Below are 19,447 nucleotides of genomic sequence, written 5' to 3' on the forward strand. Positions count from 1 at the left end.
CTGAAGGTGTAATACAAATACAGGAATCTAACTCCCTGTTATAGCCGCTGTATTCATCCGGAGCTAATGGTGTGAGGTCATAGAGTAGTCTGTGAAATATCATGTTAGAGTAGGAAAGGATTTATTTAATTAAAATGTTATAAACAAAGGAAACCCATGCTGATCCAAAGTTCAATATAGATCCAATCATTCCATAAATAGTTCTTTAGCCTCACTCCTCACACACTTACAATGTTTAGAGGAACCCCACACACTCATTCATCTCTTCAATATCAGGTTTGTTTTCATTTGTCTTTGGGATATGAGTGATGCTGGCTGAGCCAGCATTTACCACACAGCCCTAATTGCCCCTTGAGAAGATGGTGGTGAGCTACCCTGTTGAGCCCCTGCAGTCCTTGTGGTAGAACGTTCCAGGATTTTGACCCAGCAACACTGAAGGGACGGCGATATATTTCCAAGTCAGGATGGTGAGAGGGGAACTTACAGGGGGCGGTGTTCCCATGTATTTGCTGCCCAAGTCCTTCTGGATGGAAGTGGTCGTGGGTTTCGAAGGTGCTGTCTGAGGAGCCCTAGCAAGTTGTTACAGTGTGTCTTGTAGATGGTGGTGACCATGCCTTAGTGGTGGAGGGAATGACTGGGTTAAAGTAGTGGACGGACTGTTGATCCAACAGGCTGCTTTGTCCTGGATGGTGTCAAGTTTCTTGAGTGTTGTTGGCACTGCACCCATCCAGGCAAGTGGGGAGTATTCCATCCCACTCCTGACTTGTAAACAGATGTGAACCCAGTCAGGAGCAGTGTTCCCTCTGAGGTTTGGTATTCAAATCCCGTTCTCAGGCTTGAGAAACGAAAAGGTTGGACATTACATTGAGGCCCTTATCTGCCTGTGTGAAGAGCCTGCAGCACTGGTCCTGCAAGGAGTCAGTGGTGTGTTGGGGACAGTACTGGCTGAGTAATCCAGAGACCCAGATAAAGTTCCTGAGGAGGTGGGTTCAATCCCACACGCACCACCTGGTAGAGTTTAAACTCAATTAGAATCAGGAATTGAAAGCTAGTCTGAGTTACAGTAACCATGAGTCTATTACTGATTTTTTTTTAAACTCCTGTGCAGTGCATGAATGTTTGGTTCTGGATTACTGGCCCAGTGATATCATCAATGTCTGGTGCCCTGTGTATGTCACACTGAGAAAAGATGACAGATTTCCTTTAGAGACTTGACAAAGGCTCTTTCTTGCCGTCACCCTCACAGACGGATTGGTGAAAATGAAGATAATGCGGTTTTGGTCTCTTGTTGGCTTTCTCACAGCTGCCACATGTCCTTCAGAACACAACCAGCTTGGCCAACATAGAATCCCTACAGTGTGGAAGCAGGCCATTTGGCCCATCGGGTCCACACCGAGCCTCCGAGCAGCATCCCATCCATCACCTTCCCTCTACCCTAACCCTGTAACCCTGCAGTACCTGTGGTCAATCCACCCTAACCTGCACATCTTTGGACTGTAGGAGGAAACCGGAGCACCCGGAGGGAACCCACGCAGACACAGGGAGAATGTGCAAACTCCACACAGACAGTCGCCCGAGGGTGGAATCGAACCCAGGTCCCTGGCACTGGGAGGCAGCAGTGCTAACCATTAGTGATGCTCCTGGACTCTCAGTGCTGTTTGTAGCTGGTGCTCAGCCTGGAGAGCACTGTTTATCAGCTACAGGGAGGTGGCAGCCCCAGTAGGAGGCGTTCATGCCCATGTTTGAACTGATGCCAATAGCCTTCATTAGGGTCAATATGAAGGACTCCCAGGGCAAATTGTCTCTGGCGTATGACTGTATCTCCAGCTGGGTCTGTCCTGCTGGTGGGGATGGACATTCTCGGGGATGCTGATGGGTGTCTTGTAAACATTTGTAAGGTATGATTCTGTGAGGGTGGCTGTCATGTGACTAGTCTGACAGGCGGACACCATTCCCTCCCACGTTTGGTACTAGCCCCCACATGTTAGTAAGAATGGCTGCTCCAGTGCCTACCTCGATGTCAATGGTCAGTCTAGTTTTCATCTTCTTTTTGTAGCATTTTGATATCACTGAGCGTCTTGATTGGCCATTCAGAGAGCAGTTAAGACTCAACCACATTGCTGTGGTGGGGCTGGAGTCACATGTAGGCCAGACCAGGTAAAGATGGCAGAATTTCTTCCCTAAAGGCCATTGGTGAACCAGATGGGTATCTTTTTAAAATCAGAATCCAGTCACTCATGGTCACCACAACTGATACAAGTTTTAAATTTCAGATTGTATTCAATAGCTTCTCATTTTAAAGCCACAGATGCCTTATAATAGTTCTTTGGCCAGTCAAACACATCTGTTGAGAGCCTGAAGGCCATGACCAGATCTGTTAGGCTGACCAATGGGCTCTTTCCAGATCTATGGGCTAACCAATGGTTAGGCATCAGATGTGTTGGTCTAGCCAGTGAACTGGTATCAGATGTGTTGGTCTAGCCAATGAACTGGCATCAGAGGTGCTGGTCTAGCCAATGGGCTCTCAACAAATGTCCTTGGGCTGGCCAATGAACTGCCACCAGGTGTAGAGCTGACGTTGCCTCATTGGACCTGAGTCTGAGAGCTTGATATGTTTTGATTTCTGTTGGTGAGCAATTGCAAGTTGCAGGGCAGAGACACACCTTGTAGATAGGGCGACCTCAAAGTAAAACAAGGAAAGGTGAGTATAAAGAGACACTGTTACATTCTGGTATCACTGGGAAAACGTCACATCCTTTTACAATTCCTACAAGTCAATGTTCCTGTTATTGCTGTGACCAAGAATGAGTTTCCTGTTTGGAAGGTTCTTCACAAATTAGTAACGCCTCAATTGGCAGACAACACAAAATCCCAACACCCACCCATTCGCAGCTAACCTTCTTTTCAACAAAATACAAGCAAATCTTTTGAATTTTCATGATGCACTTTCAAGAAACACAATTTTCTAAAGTATCCACGAGGCAGAGCAGAAATGTCTTTTCCTTTCTCTGAAAATTGGGAGGCTCACAATAGAAGGTCTGAAGCACTGAGATGTTCTTACCTTCAATAGGGGTGCCTAAATACCACCTCACCTTACCCCCACATCCACCCCGTTCACTTCCTTCAGCCCCCTCGCTTCTCTAAGTGCCCTGGAAGTTCGGGATAACTGAGATGAGGAGCTGACAGGTACCAGATGGTATCCATAGGAGCTCCACCAAATTGAACTGCAGGTAGCCAATGAAAAATCCACAGAAGACATCTGTCACGTAATGCCGGCCAATCATGACACGGGAGACGCCAATGACTCCAGCCCAGATCACCAAGAGGATCCGCAGGGGCACAGCTAGGACCAGGTGGTTGAAGAAGAATCGAGTCACCATGACAGCTCTGCTGGCTTGACCGGCCGGGAAAGCGAAGACATCCATGACGATATAATCCAGCAAGCTGGGGCTCACCTCCGAAGGTGCCTTTCTCTTTACCATCTTCTGCACTGCTGCCACCACCAGAAGGTCAAGGATCAAGGCTGGAAAGGTGAAAGGTCAGAAGGTCAACAAACATTTGACTCAAACACTTTGGCTGGGCGTGAGAAACAATGGCGATGCAATTTGACAAATCTCACCTACCATCTCAAAAAACAACACCATCGAATCGCATCGAATTACCGAAATCAAAACATATTGAACTCTCAGACTCGGGTCCCATGAGGCAAAGCCAGCTCGACACCTGGTCCCTGTTCATTGGTCAGCCCAAGGCATCTGGTGGGAGGCCATTGGCTAGACCAACACATCTGGTGCCAGTCCATTGGTCAGCCCAATAGATATTGTACATGGTGGCATCATGGTGATGTCACTGGATTATCAGTACTAGCAGCCCAGGATATTGTTCTAGGAACTTGGGTCGAATCCCACCAGAGCGGATGGTGAAAATGAATTGAATCAAATTCTGGAATAAAAAACTACCTCATGGCAGCTATTGTCCTTCAGGGAGGGAAATCTGTTGTTCTTACCTGGTCTGGCCTACATGTGACTACAGACCCACAACAATGTGTTTACTCTTAACTGCCCTCTGGGTAATTAGGGATGGACAATAAATGTTGGCCTGGCCAAAGACACCCACATCCCATGAACAAGCTTTTCTTAAAAAGCACCTTTAATGTACTGAGACACACATAATGCAGCTGACAAGGAGCTTTTTAAAACAAAGTACACTCTAAGACATGTTAAGTGATAGTAAGTCAAACAACTAAAAGCTTGGTCCTAGGGGTAGGCTTTAAGGAGTGCCTTAAAGGTGGAAAGAGAGGTGGGAGAAGCAATTTCAGAGCTTGGGCTGCAGGCATCTCGAAGATGAACAATTAAAATTGGAGATACTCATGAGGTGAGAGTTGGAGGAGGATCAATATCCCAGAGGGTCGAGGTGTTGGAGGGGATAGGGAGGGTAAGCCGACACACGATTAGGGAACCAAAGTCAAGAATTCTAAAAATTCAGACATTTCTTGATTGGAAACCAATATTGATCAGCAAGTACGGGAGTTAGAAGGGAACAGGTTTATTAAGGATAGAATGTGGATGGTAGTAGGATTGCAGGATGGTCCTATCAGGAGAGATTGGTTCAACCAAATCTGTATTCACGAGATGAGAGGGGGATCTGATTGAAACATAAAACTCTAACCAGGCTGGACAGGCTGGATGCAGGGAAGAGGTTTCCCCTGGTGGGGAGTCCAGAGCCAGAGGTCCACAGCCTCAGGATAGGGCAAGGATCACTGAAGACTGAGATGAGGAGAAATGTCTTCACCCCGAGGCTAATGAACTTGTGGAATTCTCTGCCACAGAAGGCTATGGAGGTCAAGTTCCTCAATATAATCGAGAAAGAGCTAACTTTTTTTTAGATTTAACAGGTATTAAGGGGTATGGGAGAAAGTGGGAACATGGCATCGAGATGGAGAATCAGCCATGATTGGATTGAATGGTCCAGCAGACTAAAGGGCTGAATGGCCTACTCCTGTTCCTAATTTATTGGCAGGAGTCTAGTATGAGTGTGTTTTCTGTAATGGAGGCATGGATGGAGGTTCTGTCAGCAGCTATGGGGGTAGGGTACATCAGGAATGTGGAAACAGATGTCCTCAATGATCTTATTATATCTTATGGTCTTTCATTTTCCGTAAGTGCCAGTGAGAGATGGTTTGAATTTGCCTCATAACATAGCAAACTGATGTTGTAACAAGAAACTAGGAGTGGATATTTAGGTATTGAAGAATCCAACAGATAGTGATTTCAACTAATTATAATGTACAGACATTACATTTCTCAGGCACATATGTGTCTGGGCTAATATAAAGCTATTAGTATGTAACAGAGTGTCATGTTTCAAGTGGTCTGAGGTAGGATGGAAAATGAGACCTTTAGACACCCAGTCACATGCTACGAATCAATGATGATATAATAAGATGCCTCTTAAAACATACAGGCCATTGGACAACAAGTGAGCGTGTGTACGTAAGATGAAGAACAGAAGTCAAAGAAAGAGAGGACATTATTTGAGGAAATTAACAGTGTGAGTGAGTGTGTGAAAGAGAGAGTGCGGTTGAGAGAGTGAGAATATCCAGCATTGGCTTTTTCAAACTTCCAAGCTCCCTGTTTCATGGAGGAAGCTATAGCTGTGAATGATAGCGTTGGTGATTACAGTCTCCCTCACTGGTGTTTTCTTTGTAGCTCAGTAACTGATCTGAAAACCAGGACTAGCAGCTGGTGCTGCTATCAATCAAAAAAACTGCACATCACCCAATCTGAATCTGTCCAGCTGACCTACATACAGGTACTAAAATACTGGGATAGGAACGTGGAGGAAGTGCAAAAGGAGGCAGAAACCTCAAACATTAACAAACAAAATTCTACAGAACTCCTCAACATCACTAACTCCTCTCCTATCCAATGGACATTTCAATGCATTCACACATGTGACAAAAGAACACTCGGAACCAGTCATGAAATCTTGAAACGTCGATTAATTCCTGCCTTTGAAACTAGTGTGTACAACTAAAGGTGTAGAAACTAATAGACACAACTGTAGTAATTGTAGGAACAGGAGTCCATTCAGCCCTTTGAGCCTGATCTATCATGGAGGTGGAGTAGGGCTGACCTGCATCTTAACTCCATTTCCCCACATTGGTTATAGCATGGAACCAGACCCTTCAGTCCAACCAGTCCACGCCGACCATAATCCCAAACTAAACTAATCCCACCTGCCTGCTCCTGGCCCATATCCCTCCAAACCTTTCCTTTTCATGGACTTATCCAAATGTCTTTTAAATGTTGTAATTGTACCTGCATCGACCACTTCCTGAGGAAGTTCATTCCACAAATGAACCACCCTCAGGGTAAAAAAATTGCCCCTCAAGTTTTTTTTAAATCTCCTCCTCTCACCTTAAAAATGTGTCCCCTAGACTTGAAATCCCCCATCCTAGGGAAAAGACAACTACCATTAACCCTATCTGTGTCCCCCATGATTTTATAAACTTCTCTAAGGTAAACTTTCACAGCATTCCCAAACAGGTACGTGTATCCATCTCATTTTCAAAACTTACTATCATCCCACGTATTCAATAATGTTTTTTTTCTAAGGGTGGAGGGTGTGGAGAAAGAGTTCCAGATTTATTCTGTGTGAGTAAGTGTTTCCCGATTATCAGCCCTGAATGGTCCAGCTCAGATCTTAAGAAGTTAACCTTTGGCTTGAGACCCCTTCCACACCGTCTCTGAACAGCACCAGGAGAAATGGATTCTCTCTCACTCTCCTCTCGAAACACCTCATCGCCAATAACACCTCGATTAAACCACACTGCAATCTTTTTATATTTGACAGAATTTTTAATCTGCCTGTACCCATTTATATAAGGAACAAGAATAAGAGGTCATAGATTTAAAGTGATCTGCAAATGAAGCAGGGGAAACTGAAAGAACTGCGGATGCTGTAAATCAGGAACAAAAACAGAAGTTGCTGGAAAAGCTCAGCAGGTCTGGCAGCATCTGTGGAGAGAAATCAGAGTTAACGTTTTGGGTCCAGTGACCCTTCCTCAGAATATTATGGGTCCAGTGACCCTTCCAGAGATGCTGCCAGACCTGCTGAGCTTTCCCAGCAATTGAGATAACACAGTGTAGAGCTGGAGGAACACAGCAGGCCAGGCAGCATCAGAGGAGCGGGAAAGCTGACGTTTCGGGTCGGGACCCTTCTTCAGAAATTGTCCAGACCCGAAATGTTAGCTTTCCTGCTCCTCTGATGCTGCTTGGCCTGCTGTGTTCATCCAGCTCTACACCTTGTTATCTCAGATTCTCCAGCATCGGCAGTTCCTACTTTCCCAGCAAATTCTGTTTTTGTGTTGAAAATGTGAGGAAAACCATTTACACCCAGTGAGTGGTGAGGGTATGGAATGCCCTGCCCGGAAATGTGGTGGAGGCTAGTTCAAACAAGGCATTCAAGAGGGAATTGGGTGGTTATTCGGATAGAAATGATGTGCTAGAACTGGTATAGGCTTGATGGACTGAATGGCCTCCTTCTGTAATGTGACAATGCTGTGATTCTGAATACAATCCGGGTGCGTGTGACCTGTTCCCATAATGTAACCTGTTACTGTCCAGGAATGATCCCTGGATTTCGGTTCTAAATCCAGGTGGAGATCATCTGACCTGAGGGTGCAAGGCCAGGGAGCGCATTCACCAGCCTCCATTAAAATCTTGACTAAATGTTTGTTCGAGTTAGATCTGTAACTGAGTGTTTTCTTTCAGCCTGAAATGTTCTTTCATACACTGATCTCCAAATGTCGAATTAAGCCGGAAAAGATTCTCAGGGATTTACAAGGACTTTATTGTAAATCTATGGTTTAGCACAAACATCAGTTTCCACCTTTCCCCTTCTGGATCCTTTCCCTTGTTCAGAAACCAAATCCCATTTTGAGCAAAAACTCAGCGTATGTTTTTGTAAGACTGCCCACTGAAGGGGCTTTAACCGAAAATGCAAAGAAAACTGTGGGAATTAAATCAAAATATTGTTGGCGGGTAGTATTAATGTATCCACAAGCCCCTGCAGTGCCCACATTTCATATAAATGTGTAAGCATGCCAATGAAAACTGCATACACCCTCCCCAAGGACCCCGGCCTTCCAATTTTACCACAACATAGGGGCAGGGAGTTGGAGATTAAATAACTCAACCTCTCAAAAAGTAAACACTATCACCCAATCTTTCAATATCAAATAACAAACACTGTCATAGATCCCCTATAGTGTGGAAACAGACCAGTCGGCCCACCAACTGAATGTCCATTGACCCACCAGCAGGTTCAGGAACAGATCCTTCCCAGCCGTTATCAGGCTGATGAATGGACTCTCTAGCCTCAAATAACACTGATCTTGCTAACATTGATCTCGCCTGGCGCACGCCCCGTGCAATGTAACTTGTATGCCTCTGTCTAAGTCTCTTTGATCTGTACATCCTTGCTTACTATGATCTGCCTGTACCATTCGCAAACAAGTTTTTTCACTGTACTTCGGGACACGTGACTGTAAATCAATCAACATCAACAGGTCCATACCAACCCTCTGAAGAGCCGCCCACCCAGACACTATCCCTGCCACCCCCCTACCCTATCCCTGCATTTCCCATGGCTAATCACATCCTCAGACACTATGTCAGAAATCACATGACACCAGGTTATGGTCCAAAAGGTTTATTAGAAATCAGAAGCTTTCGGAGCGCTGCTCCTTCATCAGGCACACTTCCCTCCACCTCACCTGACAAAGGAGCAGCGCTCCGAAAGCTTGTGATTTCAAATAAACTTGTTGGACTATAACCTGGTGTCGTGTGATTTCTGACTTTGTCCACTCCAGTCCAACACCAGCACCTCCGCATCTTGGACACTATGGGTAAATACCAATGGCCAATCCACACTAACCTCCACATCTTTGGACTGTGGGAGGAAACCAGAGCACCCAGAGGAAACCCACACAAACACAGGGAGAATGTAGAAACTCCACACAGACAGTCACCCAAGGGTGGAATTGAACCCAGGTTCCTGGTGCTGTGAGATAGCAGTGCTAACCACTGAGCCACCATGTCCAACAGGGACAATGTGGCAACAGCTGAAGGAAAAGAAAAAGATCAAATAATTAAATCAGGAAAACAAGGTTGGGGAGTTGTTAAATCAGAATGATGTTTGAGTGGAAGGTAATGCACTCCAGCCCCTGCTGTGCCCATCTGTCCCATTTGGCTTCAAGGTACCAGTGGACACTAAGTGCTTTCGCTCCGAGGACAGTGAGCATGGATGTAGCTGTAAAAGAGAGGTGGGCAGTGGAGGGGAGAGCTAAGACCACCCCCTCCAAATCCCACTGCTGGGATCTATTGATGGCTACTTTAGCCAGGTCCATGTCCCCTCCACACCCAGGTGCCCAAAGATGAGGGGAGTGTGGCTGGAGCTCGACCGAAAGGTTCTATCAATAAATTATAAAGAGGGGGTTTACAAAAGAACTCAAAGATATTTTCTAATCAGCCAGTTCAGAGATGTTATAACACACCTCTGGAGCAGGTGGGACTTGAACCCAGGCCTCTTGGTTCAGAGACAGAGACACTACCACTGCATCACAAGGGTGACCTGGAAGACTTTAGCAAAGTCCAAAGAAAATGGCCCACTCTCAAACAATTCTGGAGTTGCTCCATTTGAGCCTTAAAGGGAAGTGGATTTCTAACGCTGAGAAGAAGTCTCAGTCAGCTTCAGGCAGGGTGTACAAACAATTGATCAGAATGGTTCCGGGAATGAGAGGTTTTAGTGATGTGGACGGAGCAGAGAAGCCGGAACTGTTTTCCCCCTGGAGTGGAGAAAGTTGACAGGGAGATTGGGTCATGCTGTTTAAAAGACAGAGGGGGTTAGACAGAGCAGGTAGGGAGAAACTGTTCCCATTGGTACTGACTATTGGGAAACAAGAGTTAAGATCGTTGGAGAAGGAAGTGATGACGATACAATGGAAACCTTTCTCACCCAGCAAGTGGCCACATTCTGGAATGTGCTGTCAGTGTGTGTGGTGGCGGCCCATTCAATTGAGACATGCAACAGGGAGGAGATCCAACTATTTACAAGGAGAGAAAAACCATGCAGGGTTACAGCCAGAGACTGGCCTGAACTGAAATGCTCATTTGTAGAGCTGGTGCTAGTACTTTCGCAAGGGGCTGAACGGCCTCCTTCTGCAGTGTAACTCCTCTCTGGGTTAATAAGCAATGGTGACGATGAATGCGGTTTGAAGTGCACCTGAAAGATGGAAAGATTTAGTACAGACAGACATAAATATAACAATAGGCTGAAGAATCACTCCACATCAGCGCAACGTTAATAAACTCTTTGATGTGCTGACGGTAATTACAAATCTGCTTTTCTGATCAGCTTACTCATTTCCCTTTGCACTGTCTCAAAACAACACTGAACGTTTGAGACTATCAGAAGATCAAAGCCCAGACACCCACAAAGGTAACACACGCTGCTCCACTTACAGGATGTATAAAGAAGTGAAACATTCCAGACCACTCAACATTAAATAGTATCAAGACAGAACAGGTCTCACAGCCTGAGCCTAGTATCTTAATAAACAGCTCTTTCAAAAATCAAAACTGCGTTTGAATACTTAAATCCCACATAATCGTTCTTCTGGCAAGCCCCCAAAACAGAGAGTGAGCAGCAATTGTCACAGTTGCAGTAAAGAGCAGGGGAATGCTCCACAGTGTCCTGGTCAATATTTATCCTTCCATTGCCATTAATGTGATGGGTTACCTGGCGGTTATCGCACTGTGGGATCTTGCTGTGCCACAAATCGGATGCCACGTCCAACAGTTTGCAACATTCACCACACTTCCAAGCTGCTTCATTAGTTGTATAGCAGTTGGAGAAGTCCCGAGGTGGTGGAAGGAGCTACATTAATGCAAGTTTTTGTTGGCACCATCTCACTGCTGTATTGTGTCAGCGTCTTACAAACAGCAAGATGCAGATGGCTTGGCAACAAATGCTGGTCCAGCCAGCGATGCCCACGTCCCAGAAGTGTATAAAAAAATAAAAGTCTGCCTTCCCTTTTCATCTCAGAATTTGTTATTAATAAATGATCAACTGCTCTTTGTTTCTGACAACGCCTCCCTGTAAGGTCTTTGCACAGTGACAAGACGTTCTTCACCAGCTGCCCTGCTTAACTAGTCAAATTTTGAAGCAGCATGAAAAGGCCATTCAGCCCATCAAGACCATACAATCCATACAGATTTAGGCCATTCAGCCCATCATGTCTGCACTACCATTCAATCATGGCCGATATGTTTCTCAACCCCATTCTCCTGCCTGCTCCCTGTAACCCTTGGCCCCCTTACTAATCCAGGGTTATATATTAATCTAATGCTAAACCAATTGGTGATGTATGAATCCACACACTAATACTTCTCATACAGAATGCACCTTTGCCTATGTCTGCTCCCCAACTACCAAGCCAGTGACAAAGCAGCCTCCCTTTACAAGTGCTCTGAGTAACATCTATGTATTGTTCTGCAGCAACTCACTGAGGCTATGGCCCAAGTGCTGGAAAATAGGACGAGAGTAGATAGGAGGGTGGTGATTGGCTTGCACAAAATGGGCTGAAGGGCCTCTTTCTATGCTGTAAAATCAAAGACCCTATAGCTCCTTTGGCAGCATCTTCCAAACGAAGACTCATCCATCTACAAGGCACAAGTCAGGAGTGTATTGAAGTAGTCCCCATTTACCTGGAAAGGGGCAGTTCCAGCAACGCCCCAGACTCCTGACAATATCCTCTTAACTGGCATCCCATGCATTACCTTCATCACCTAGTCCCTCCTCCAATAATGCTCAAGTAGCAGCAGTGTGTACCATCCACAAGATGCACTGCAGAAATTCCCCAAAGAGGGAGGGATAGGATGGACGGATTACAAAGATGACCCAATTAACTAAGGAACAGGAAAACAGGTTGTGGATAGGTGGAACAAAGTAGGCTGGTGGTGAGGAAACTCAGATGATCTGTCTTAAACAGTCCCAAACACCTTATCTCTCCCGTATTGTCTCTGATTGTCACATTGCCATGTCTCATTTTCCTCTTGTGAACCCTGCAGTCTTCTGGATTCAATATTGATTTCAACAATTTTTGCACCTTCTTCAACATCCTTACCACAACCCCCACACACCAGGCCTTGTCATTGCATGGGCTGCTACCACAAACAACCCATTGTCATGGTTCCCAATAGCAGCTAATCATTCTCCCAGACTGACCTTTATCCAGTCCTTTACCTGCCCAACTATTGTCTCTCTCTCTCTCTGGGCTCCATCTCTACCTATCGCTTACTCCTTCCACCTTCTCCTCACCCCATCTTCAGCATGTACACCATCTGTTTCCAAGCTACAACCAGTTCTGAAGAAGGGTCACTGGACTCCACTCTGTGTCTCTCTCTCTTCACAGACGCTGCCAGAACTGCTGAATTTTTCCAGCAACTTCTGATTTTGACACAGTGCCTCTTGGGCACATAGCAAAACCAAACTTTGCAGGACAAACGTATAAACTATGCCACATCACACAACAAGACAAAAGTTGTCTAATCACCCAGTGTGCATTCCTTAATACCTGTTCTTTTTTCCTGTGCAGTGCAGCCCTCACAGCTGCAGCATGCCTGGAGGTAGGTTACTGACTAGGAGGAGACAGGTAGCCTCAAAGGATGACCGTGGGCAGCTCTGGGTCTAGAAGGTCTGACTTTGGATTGCGCCATGTTGGCGTGGGTAGCAGCAATCTGGGCAGGCATGTAAAAGCAAGGGGTACTGGCAGAATGACAATGATGGGATAGTCACCCCTGGGGGCGGGGGGACGCCACAACAGGTGGCCTCACTGTGCCCGATACTCAAGGGGAGCCTTTATAACATTTATTTAACCCTTTCATGGGATGTGGACATCACTGCGTGACTTGCTGGGTCATTTCGGAGGGCAGCTATGAGTCAACCACAAATTGCTGTGGGTCTGGAGTCACATGTAGGCCAGACCGGATAAGGATGGCAGATTTCCCTCCCTAAAGGAGATTGGTGAGATGGATTATTGTGACAATCAGTGATAGAAACATAGAAAATAGGAGCAGAAATAGGCCATTCATCCTTTTGAGCCTGCTCCACCTTCCAAACTCTGTCCCCTGTTCCCTTTCTCCCTGTAGTTTTTGATCCCTTAAGCCCTGACAACCAGAGCATGGATGGTGTGGATGGGAAGTAGCTGTTTCCCCTCAGTGGAAGGGTCAATAACAAAGGGGACCATCATTTTAAGGTTAAAGGCAGGCGTTTAGAGGGGATTTGGGAAGATTATTTTTCCTCCAGAGGTTGGGGTTGGGAGCATCTGGAGTGCACTGCCTGCGAGGGGAGTTGAGTCAGGAAACTGTTAAAAAGTACTTACTTGGATGAGCACCTGAAAGGCTATGGAAAGTGGGATTAATGAGATTTACAGTCAGTTTTGATTGGTGCTGACTCGTTGGGCCGAAGGGCCTCTTGTGTATGTCTCTCTGATTCTAACCCTATCCAACTCCTTCTTGAAAACATTTAAGATTGACTTCAACCACTTTCTGTGACAGAGAATTCCACAGGCTCACCGCGCTCTGGGTGAGGACATTTCTCCTCATCCCTGTCCTAAATAGCTGACCCTGAATCCCTCAAAACTGTGACCCTAGGTTCTGGACTGCCTGGTGATTGGAAATATCCTTCCTGCATTTATGCTCTCTCTCATAGAATCCCTACAGCTTGGAAGCAGGCCATTCAGCCCATACCAACCTACCAGAAAGAATCTCACCCAGGGCCACCTCTCTACCCTATCCTTGCATTTCCCACAGTTAACCCACCTAGCCTGGGCACTTTCCTACTGCCAATTCACCCTAACCTGCACATCTAGCATGGGGCAATTTGTTTGATGTTGAGAATACCACCCCCTGCAAGTTCCCCTTCAAGCCACTCGCCATCCTGACTTGGAAATATATCGCCGTTCCTTCAGTGTCAGTGGGTCATAATCCTGGAGTTCCCTCCCTCGTAAGCCCTGTGTGGGTGCATCTACAGCAAGTGGACCGTAGCAGTTCAAGAAGGCAGCTCACTACTACCTTGTCCAGGGGCAATTAGCGATGGGCAATAAATGTGGGGCCCAGCTGCCCACGTCCTGTGAGTGATTGAAACAAAAATACTGGAAGCTGAGACATCACCCATTAAACACAGCATCATTGTTGGGTGTAGAGTGTCCCAGTGATCCTGGCTGTGGTTCTGACACAGGAGAGAGATGGACTATAAGCTTCATGCACAGTCCTGAGCGAGGTGTGTGGGATCTCCTTCAGATTGGACATGATGCTCCCTCCCACTGCCCGCTCTCACTCCACTCCTCCTGTCCACTGCCCTCTCTCACTCCACTCCTCCTGTCCACTGCCCTCTCTCACTCCACTCCTCCTGTCCACTGCCCTCTCTCACTTCACTCCTCCTGTCCACTGCCCCCATCAGGAAGCCCAGTGCAACATCGGGAAATCTCAGAGCAAACTCCCATGCCCCTTTGTACTGTCCCTCGCTCCAGTCCAGGCCAGCTCCTCTTCGAACATGACTCCCAGGCTTTCTCCAAGGTGTGATAATGTGCCAGAGATAGTAGGAACTGCCGATACTGGAGTCAGAGATAACACAGTGTAGAGCTGGAGGAACCCAGCAGGCCAGGCAGCATCAGAGGAGCAGGAAAGCTGACGTTTCGGGTCTGGACACTTCTTCAGAAAAATGTGCTTGTCCTTTGAGAGATGTAACCTGACTTTTTATGGTACTGCACACCCTCTTATGTGCAGTTTTGGGCCCCATATCTCAGGAAGGATGTACTGGCCCAGGAGCGGGTTCAGAGGAGGTTCACGAGAATGGTCCCAGGAATAAAAAGCTTAACATATGAGGAAAGTTTGAGGACTCTGGGTCTATACTCATTGGAGTTTAGAACGATAAGGGGGGATCTAACTGAAACTTACAGTATACTGAATGGCCTGGACACAGTGGATGTTGGGAAGATGTTTCCATTGGTAGGAGAGACTAGGACCCGAGGGCACAGCCTTATAGTAAAGGGAAGACCTTTTAGAACAGAGATAAGGAGAAACTTCTTCAGCCAGAGAGTGGTGAATCTATGGAATTCACTGCCACAGAAGGCTGTGGAGGCCAGGTCATTGAGTACATTTAAGACTGAGATAGATAGGTTCTTGATTATCAAGAGGATCAAGGGTTAGAGGGAGAAAGCAGGAGAATGGGGTTGAGGAACTTATCAGCCATGATTGAATAGTGGAGCAGAGTCGACGAGACAAATGGCCTAATTTCTGCTCCTATGTTTTATGGTCTTATGGTCTTATCCCCAGCCGCTGGATCTGACCAGTCACTGTTAACGTCTGCATTAAGATAGCACCCATGATTGGTGCTCTCAAATTTAACCCCCTCTCTCCATGTGAAGAACCTCTCAGGTGAAGCTGAGAAAGATTCCTGCAGCAGTCTGCTCCCTTTGTCACTCGACAATAGCTGGGAATCTGTCAGAGGTAGATGCGAAGGCATCAGAGAGGAGGCAGAATAGATACACGGTGGGGGGGTGATTTCAGAGATGTGGAACTTCAGTTATGAGGATAAATTGGAAAAGCTGGGACTGCTTTCCTTGGAAGAAAGTAGAGATGGATATTTGATCCAGGCTTTCAAATCGTGAAGGTTGGGGGAGGTTATCTGGAGTAATTTAGAGGGTTATGGAGATAGGGCTTGACAGAGGGACTAACTGGGTAGCTCTTTTGGGAGCCAGTACAGACATGTTGGATTGAACGGCCTCCTTCTGCACTGTCAAATTCTATGACTTTATGATTCTAAGTATTGGTGACAGGATGGAGAATGAGAGGGCACAGATTGAATGTGATTGGTAAAAAAAATCATTGGCCTTGTGGGCATAAGGGGAGACAATGGCCCAGTGGTATTATCAATGGACTCTTAATCCAGGGACGCAGGTAATGGAGACATGGGTTCGAATACTGCCATGACGGATGGTGGAATTTGAATTTAATAAACCTCTGGAGATGAGACTTTAGCAATGACCATGATGGGAGAAGTCCATCTGGGTCGCTAATGCCCTTTAGGGATGAATCTACCATTCTTACCTGGCCTGGCCTACATGCGACTCAAAGCAATGTGGTTGACTGAATGGCGGAAATCGGGATGGGCAATAAATGCTGGTCTGGCCAGTGATGTTCTCATCCCATGAATGAATAAAAAAACCCCACTTTCCAACAGCAACACTCAATCGAGGCTCTCGAAAGGGGAATTGGATTATTCTCTGGAAAGTAAAAATAAAATGTCGAGTTGCGAGGTAAAGGAGGGGCTGTGGAAACTCAGTGAACTGCAGAGAGCCAGAATGGACACAATGGGCTGAATGGTCTCCTCCTTGGCCATAGCCATTCTGCAATTGGTTAAATTGAATGCAGCATGCACCCACCAGAGGAAGCGATCGCCGTGTAGACCAAGTTACAGCCGATAGATAGAAAGTTCACCAACACAAGCAGATAAACCATCAAACAGCTAACTCACTGTCCTCATTGCTAACTCTGAAACAAACTGACACATCTGATGCTTTTTGAGGGAAAGTTTGAGGGGGTGGCAGATGCTTAATGTTTTCAAACCATAATGAATCACAGATATATTGTTTTCCATCTCCATGTAACTTGCTCGTGGTTGTATCTTTTCAGTTATTAATCATTTCCTGTTTCTTTTCTGTGCATGTCAAGCACTCTGCCATTCTGCAGCTTGTTGGAATCTGTCTCATTTAAGGGTTTTTCACCAAGGCTTGTTGGACAACTATAGATACAGTGGCCCTGGCTCTGTCCACTATTGAATAGGCTACACAGAGCCTGACAATTTGACTCTTTCTACAACCTCCTGCTACTAACAAGCAATCAGTTTGACAAGACATGGGCAGTGATTTTATTGAATTAGTGACAGTGTTGTAGGTGCTGCTTGCAGTTAATTCACACAAAACCGGTCAGCGAGCCGTGGGTAAGAGAGAGCGAGCCGTGAGCTGGGAACCACCACAGACTGCAGTTCAATTCACATCACTCTATCATTGGCTGTTTCCAAAAAGCCAGCTGAAACGATTGCTCAAAAACATCAGTGTGGTTCTCTGCACACACGCCATGTCAGGAGTCTACTTGCATGCATAGTATTAGAGGTCAATACACAGGCGTGTTATTGCAAGTCTATGCACATGTGTTATTGGAAGTCTATGCACTTATGATATTGGAAGTCTATGCATATGTGCTTTTGGAAGTCTATGCACATGTGGTATTGGAAGTCTATGCACTTATGATATTGGAAGTCTATGCATATGTGCTTTTGGAAGTCTATGCACATGTGGTATTGGAAGTCTATGCATATGTGCTTTTGGAAGTCTATGCACATGTGCTTTTGGAAGTCTATGCACTTGTGTTATTGGAAGTCTATGCACTTGTGGTATTGGAAATCCAGGCACTTGTGGTATTGGAAGTCTATAAATTTGTGTTATTGGAAGTCTATGCACATGTGTTATTGGAAGTCAATGCACATGTGTTATTGGAAATCCTCACACCATGTATTAGTGGATGTCTATCTACACGCAGTATCTGAAGTCTACACACGTGTTCTTGAAAATCTCTTTAACAATACTGGTCATCTATGTACACACTGTATCAGAAGTGTACACAAATGGCAGAGGTTTATACACATGCGGTATCAGAAGTGTAGAATAACTCAGCAGGTCTGGCAGCATCTGTGGAGAGAGAAAAACAGAGTTAACGTTTCAGATCCAGTGACTCTTCTTCAGAACTGACTGCAGCTAGAAAACAGTAGGTATATATTGCTGAAGATGGGTTGGGGAAATGGGGAGGGGTAAATGAGAGAAAAAAACAGTTGGGCAGACAAGGGACTGGGTAAGGGTCAGCCTGGGAGCATGAATTACTGCTAATGGGGACCATTAGTGACTGACAATGGGTTATTTGTTGTAGCAGCCTATGCGATAACAAATCCTGGTGCGTGGAGTTTGGGATAAGGGCATGGGAGAAGATGCCTCAAGCCCTAAAATTATTGAACTCGATAGAGTCCAGACACTGTAGAGTCCCCAAGCAGAAAATGAGGTGCTGTTCTTCCAGCTTGCGATGAGCTTCGCTGGAACACTGCACCAAGCCTGAGACAGATGTTGGCAAGGGAACACGGTGGTGTGTTTAAGGGGCAGGCAACCAGAAGATTAGGGGTTTTCTTTGCAGAAAGAATGTAGGTGTACTATGAAGCGGTCACCCAGTCCATGCTTCATTCCCCCAGTGTAGAGGAGACCACAATCGAGAACAGCAAATGCAGTAGATTGTGGGAATTCTGCTTCACCTGGAAGGTATGTTTGGGCCCTTGGATACTGAGTGGGGGAGGAGGTAAATAGGCAGATGTTACACCTTCGGCAGTTACAGGGAAGCTGCTGTGGGGCTGTGGGGGCGCGGTGGGGGTGAAGGAGGAGTGCACCAGGGTGTCCTGGAGGGAACGATCCCTGCGGAAGGCTGACAATGTGGGCCGGGGGGATATGTATCATCACACAGGCTGCTACTACAACCAACCCATTCTCATACAGTAATGATCCCCATTAGCAGCTATCCACTCTCCCAGGCTGACCTTTACCCAGTCTTTTGTCTGCCCAGCTGTTCTCCCCTCTCTCTGGGTTCCATCTCCACCTATCATATATCCCCACCCCACCTTCATCACATATACCACTGTTTCCTAGCTACTGTCAGTTCTGAAGATGGGTCACTGGACTTGAAATGTTAACTGTGCTTTCTCTCCACAGATGCTGCCAGACCTGCTGAGTTTCTCCAGCGATTTCTGTTTGTGTTTCTGATTTCCAGAATCTTTGATTTTTTTTGCATCAGTAATCAACACACACATGCGATGTCAGAAATCTACATGCAGGGAGTATCAGAAATCTACACAGGCACGTAATGTCAGAAATCTACACGCATGGAGTATCAGAAATCTACACGCAGGGAGTATCAGAAATCTACACGGGTATGCAATGTCAGAAATCTACACACACACACGGTGTCAGAAATCTACACAGACACGGTGTCAGGAATCTACACACACACACAGTGTCAGAAATCTACACACACACGGTGTCAGAAATCTACACACACACACGGTGTCAGGAATCTACACACACACGGTGTCAGGAATCTACACACACACACAGTGTCAGAAATCTACACAGACACGGTGTCAGGAATCTACACACACACACAGTGTCAGAAATCTACACACACACGGTGTCAGAAATCTACACACAAACAGTGTCAGAAATCCACACACACACGGTGTCAGAAATCTACACACACACAGTGTCAGAAATCTACACAAACAGTAT

At 46.1% G+C, this 19,447-nt stretch overlaps 1 protein-coding gene across 1 annotated transcript in view; it reads right to left on the reverse strand.

Annotated features, from left to right (window-relative positions):
• Positions 1-3,140: 3,140 nt before the first annotated feature.
• The window catches only part of LOC109915364 (inactive phospholipid phosphatase 7-like), a 28,733-nt gene continuing 12,426 nt past the window's right edge, over positions 3,141-19,447 (reverse strand). The window contains exon 2 of the mRNA XM_048613407.1: positions 3,141-3,523. Coding sequence (XP_048469364.1) covers positions 3,141-3,523 — 383 coding nt within the window. The remainder of the gene's footprint in view (positions 3,524-19,447) is intronic.

This window comes from Rhincodon typus, chromosome 28 (genome assembly GCF_021869965.1).
Source record: "Rhincodon typus isolate 14 chromosome 28, sRhiTyp1.1, whole genome shotgun sequence".
NCBI lineage: Eukaryota > Metazoa > Chordata > Chondrichthyes > Orectolobiformes > Rhincodontidae > Rhincodon > Rhincodon typus.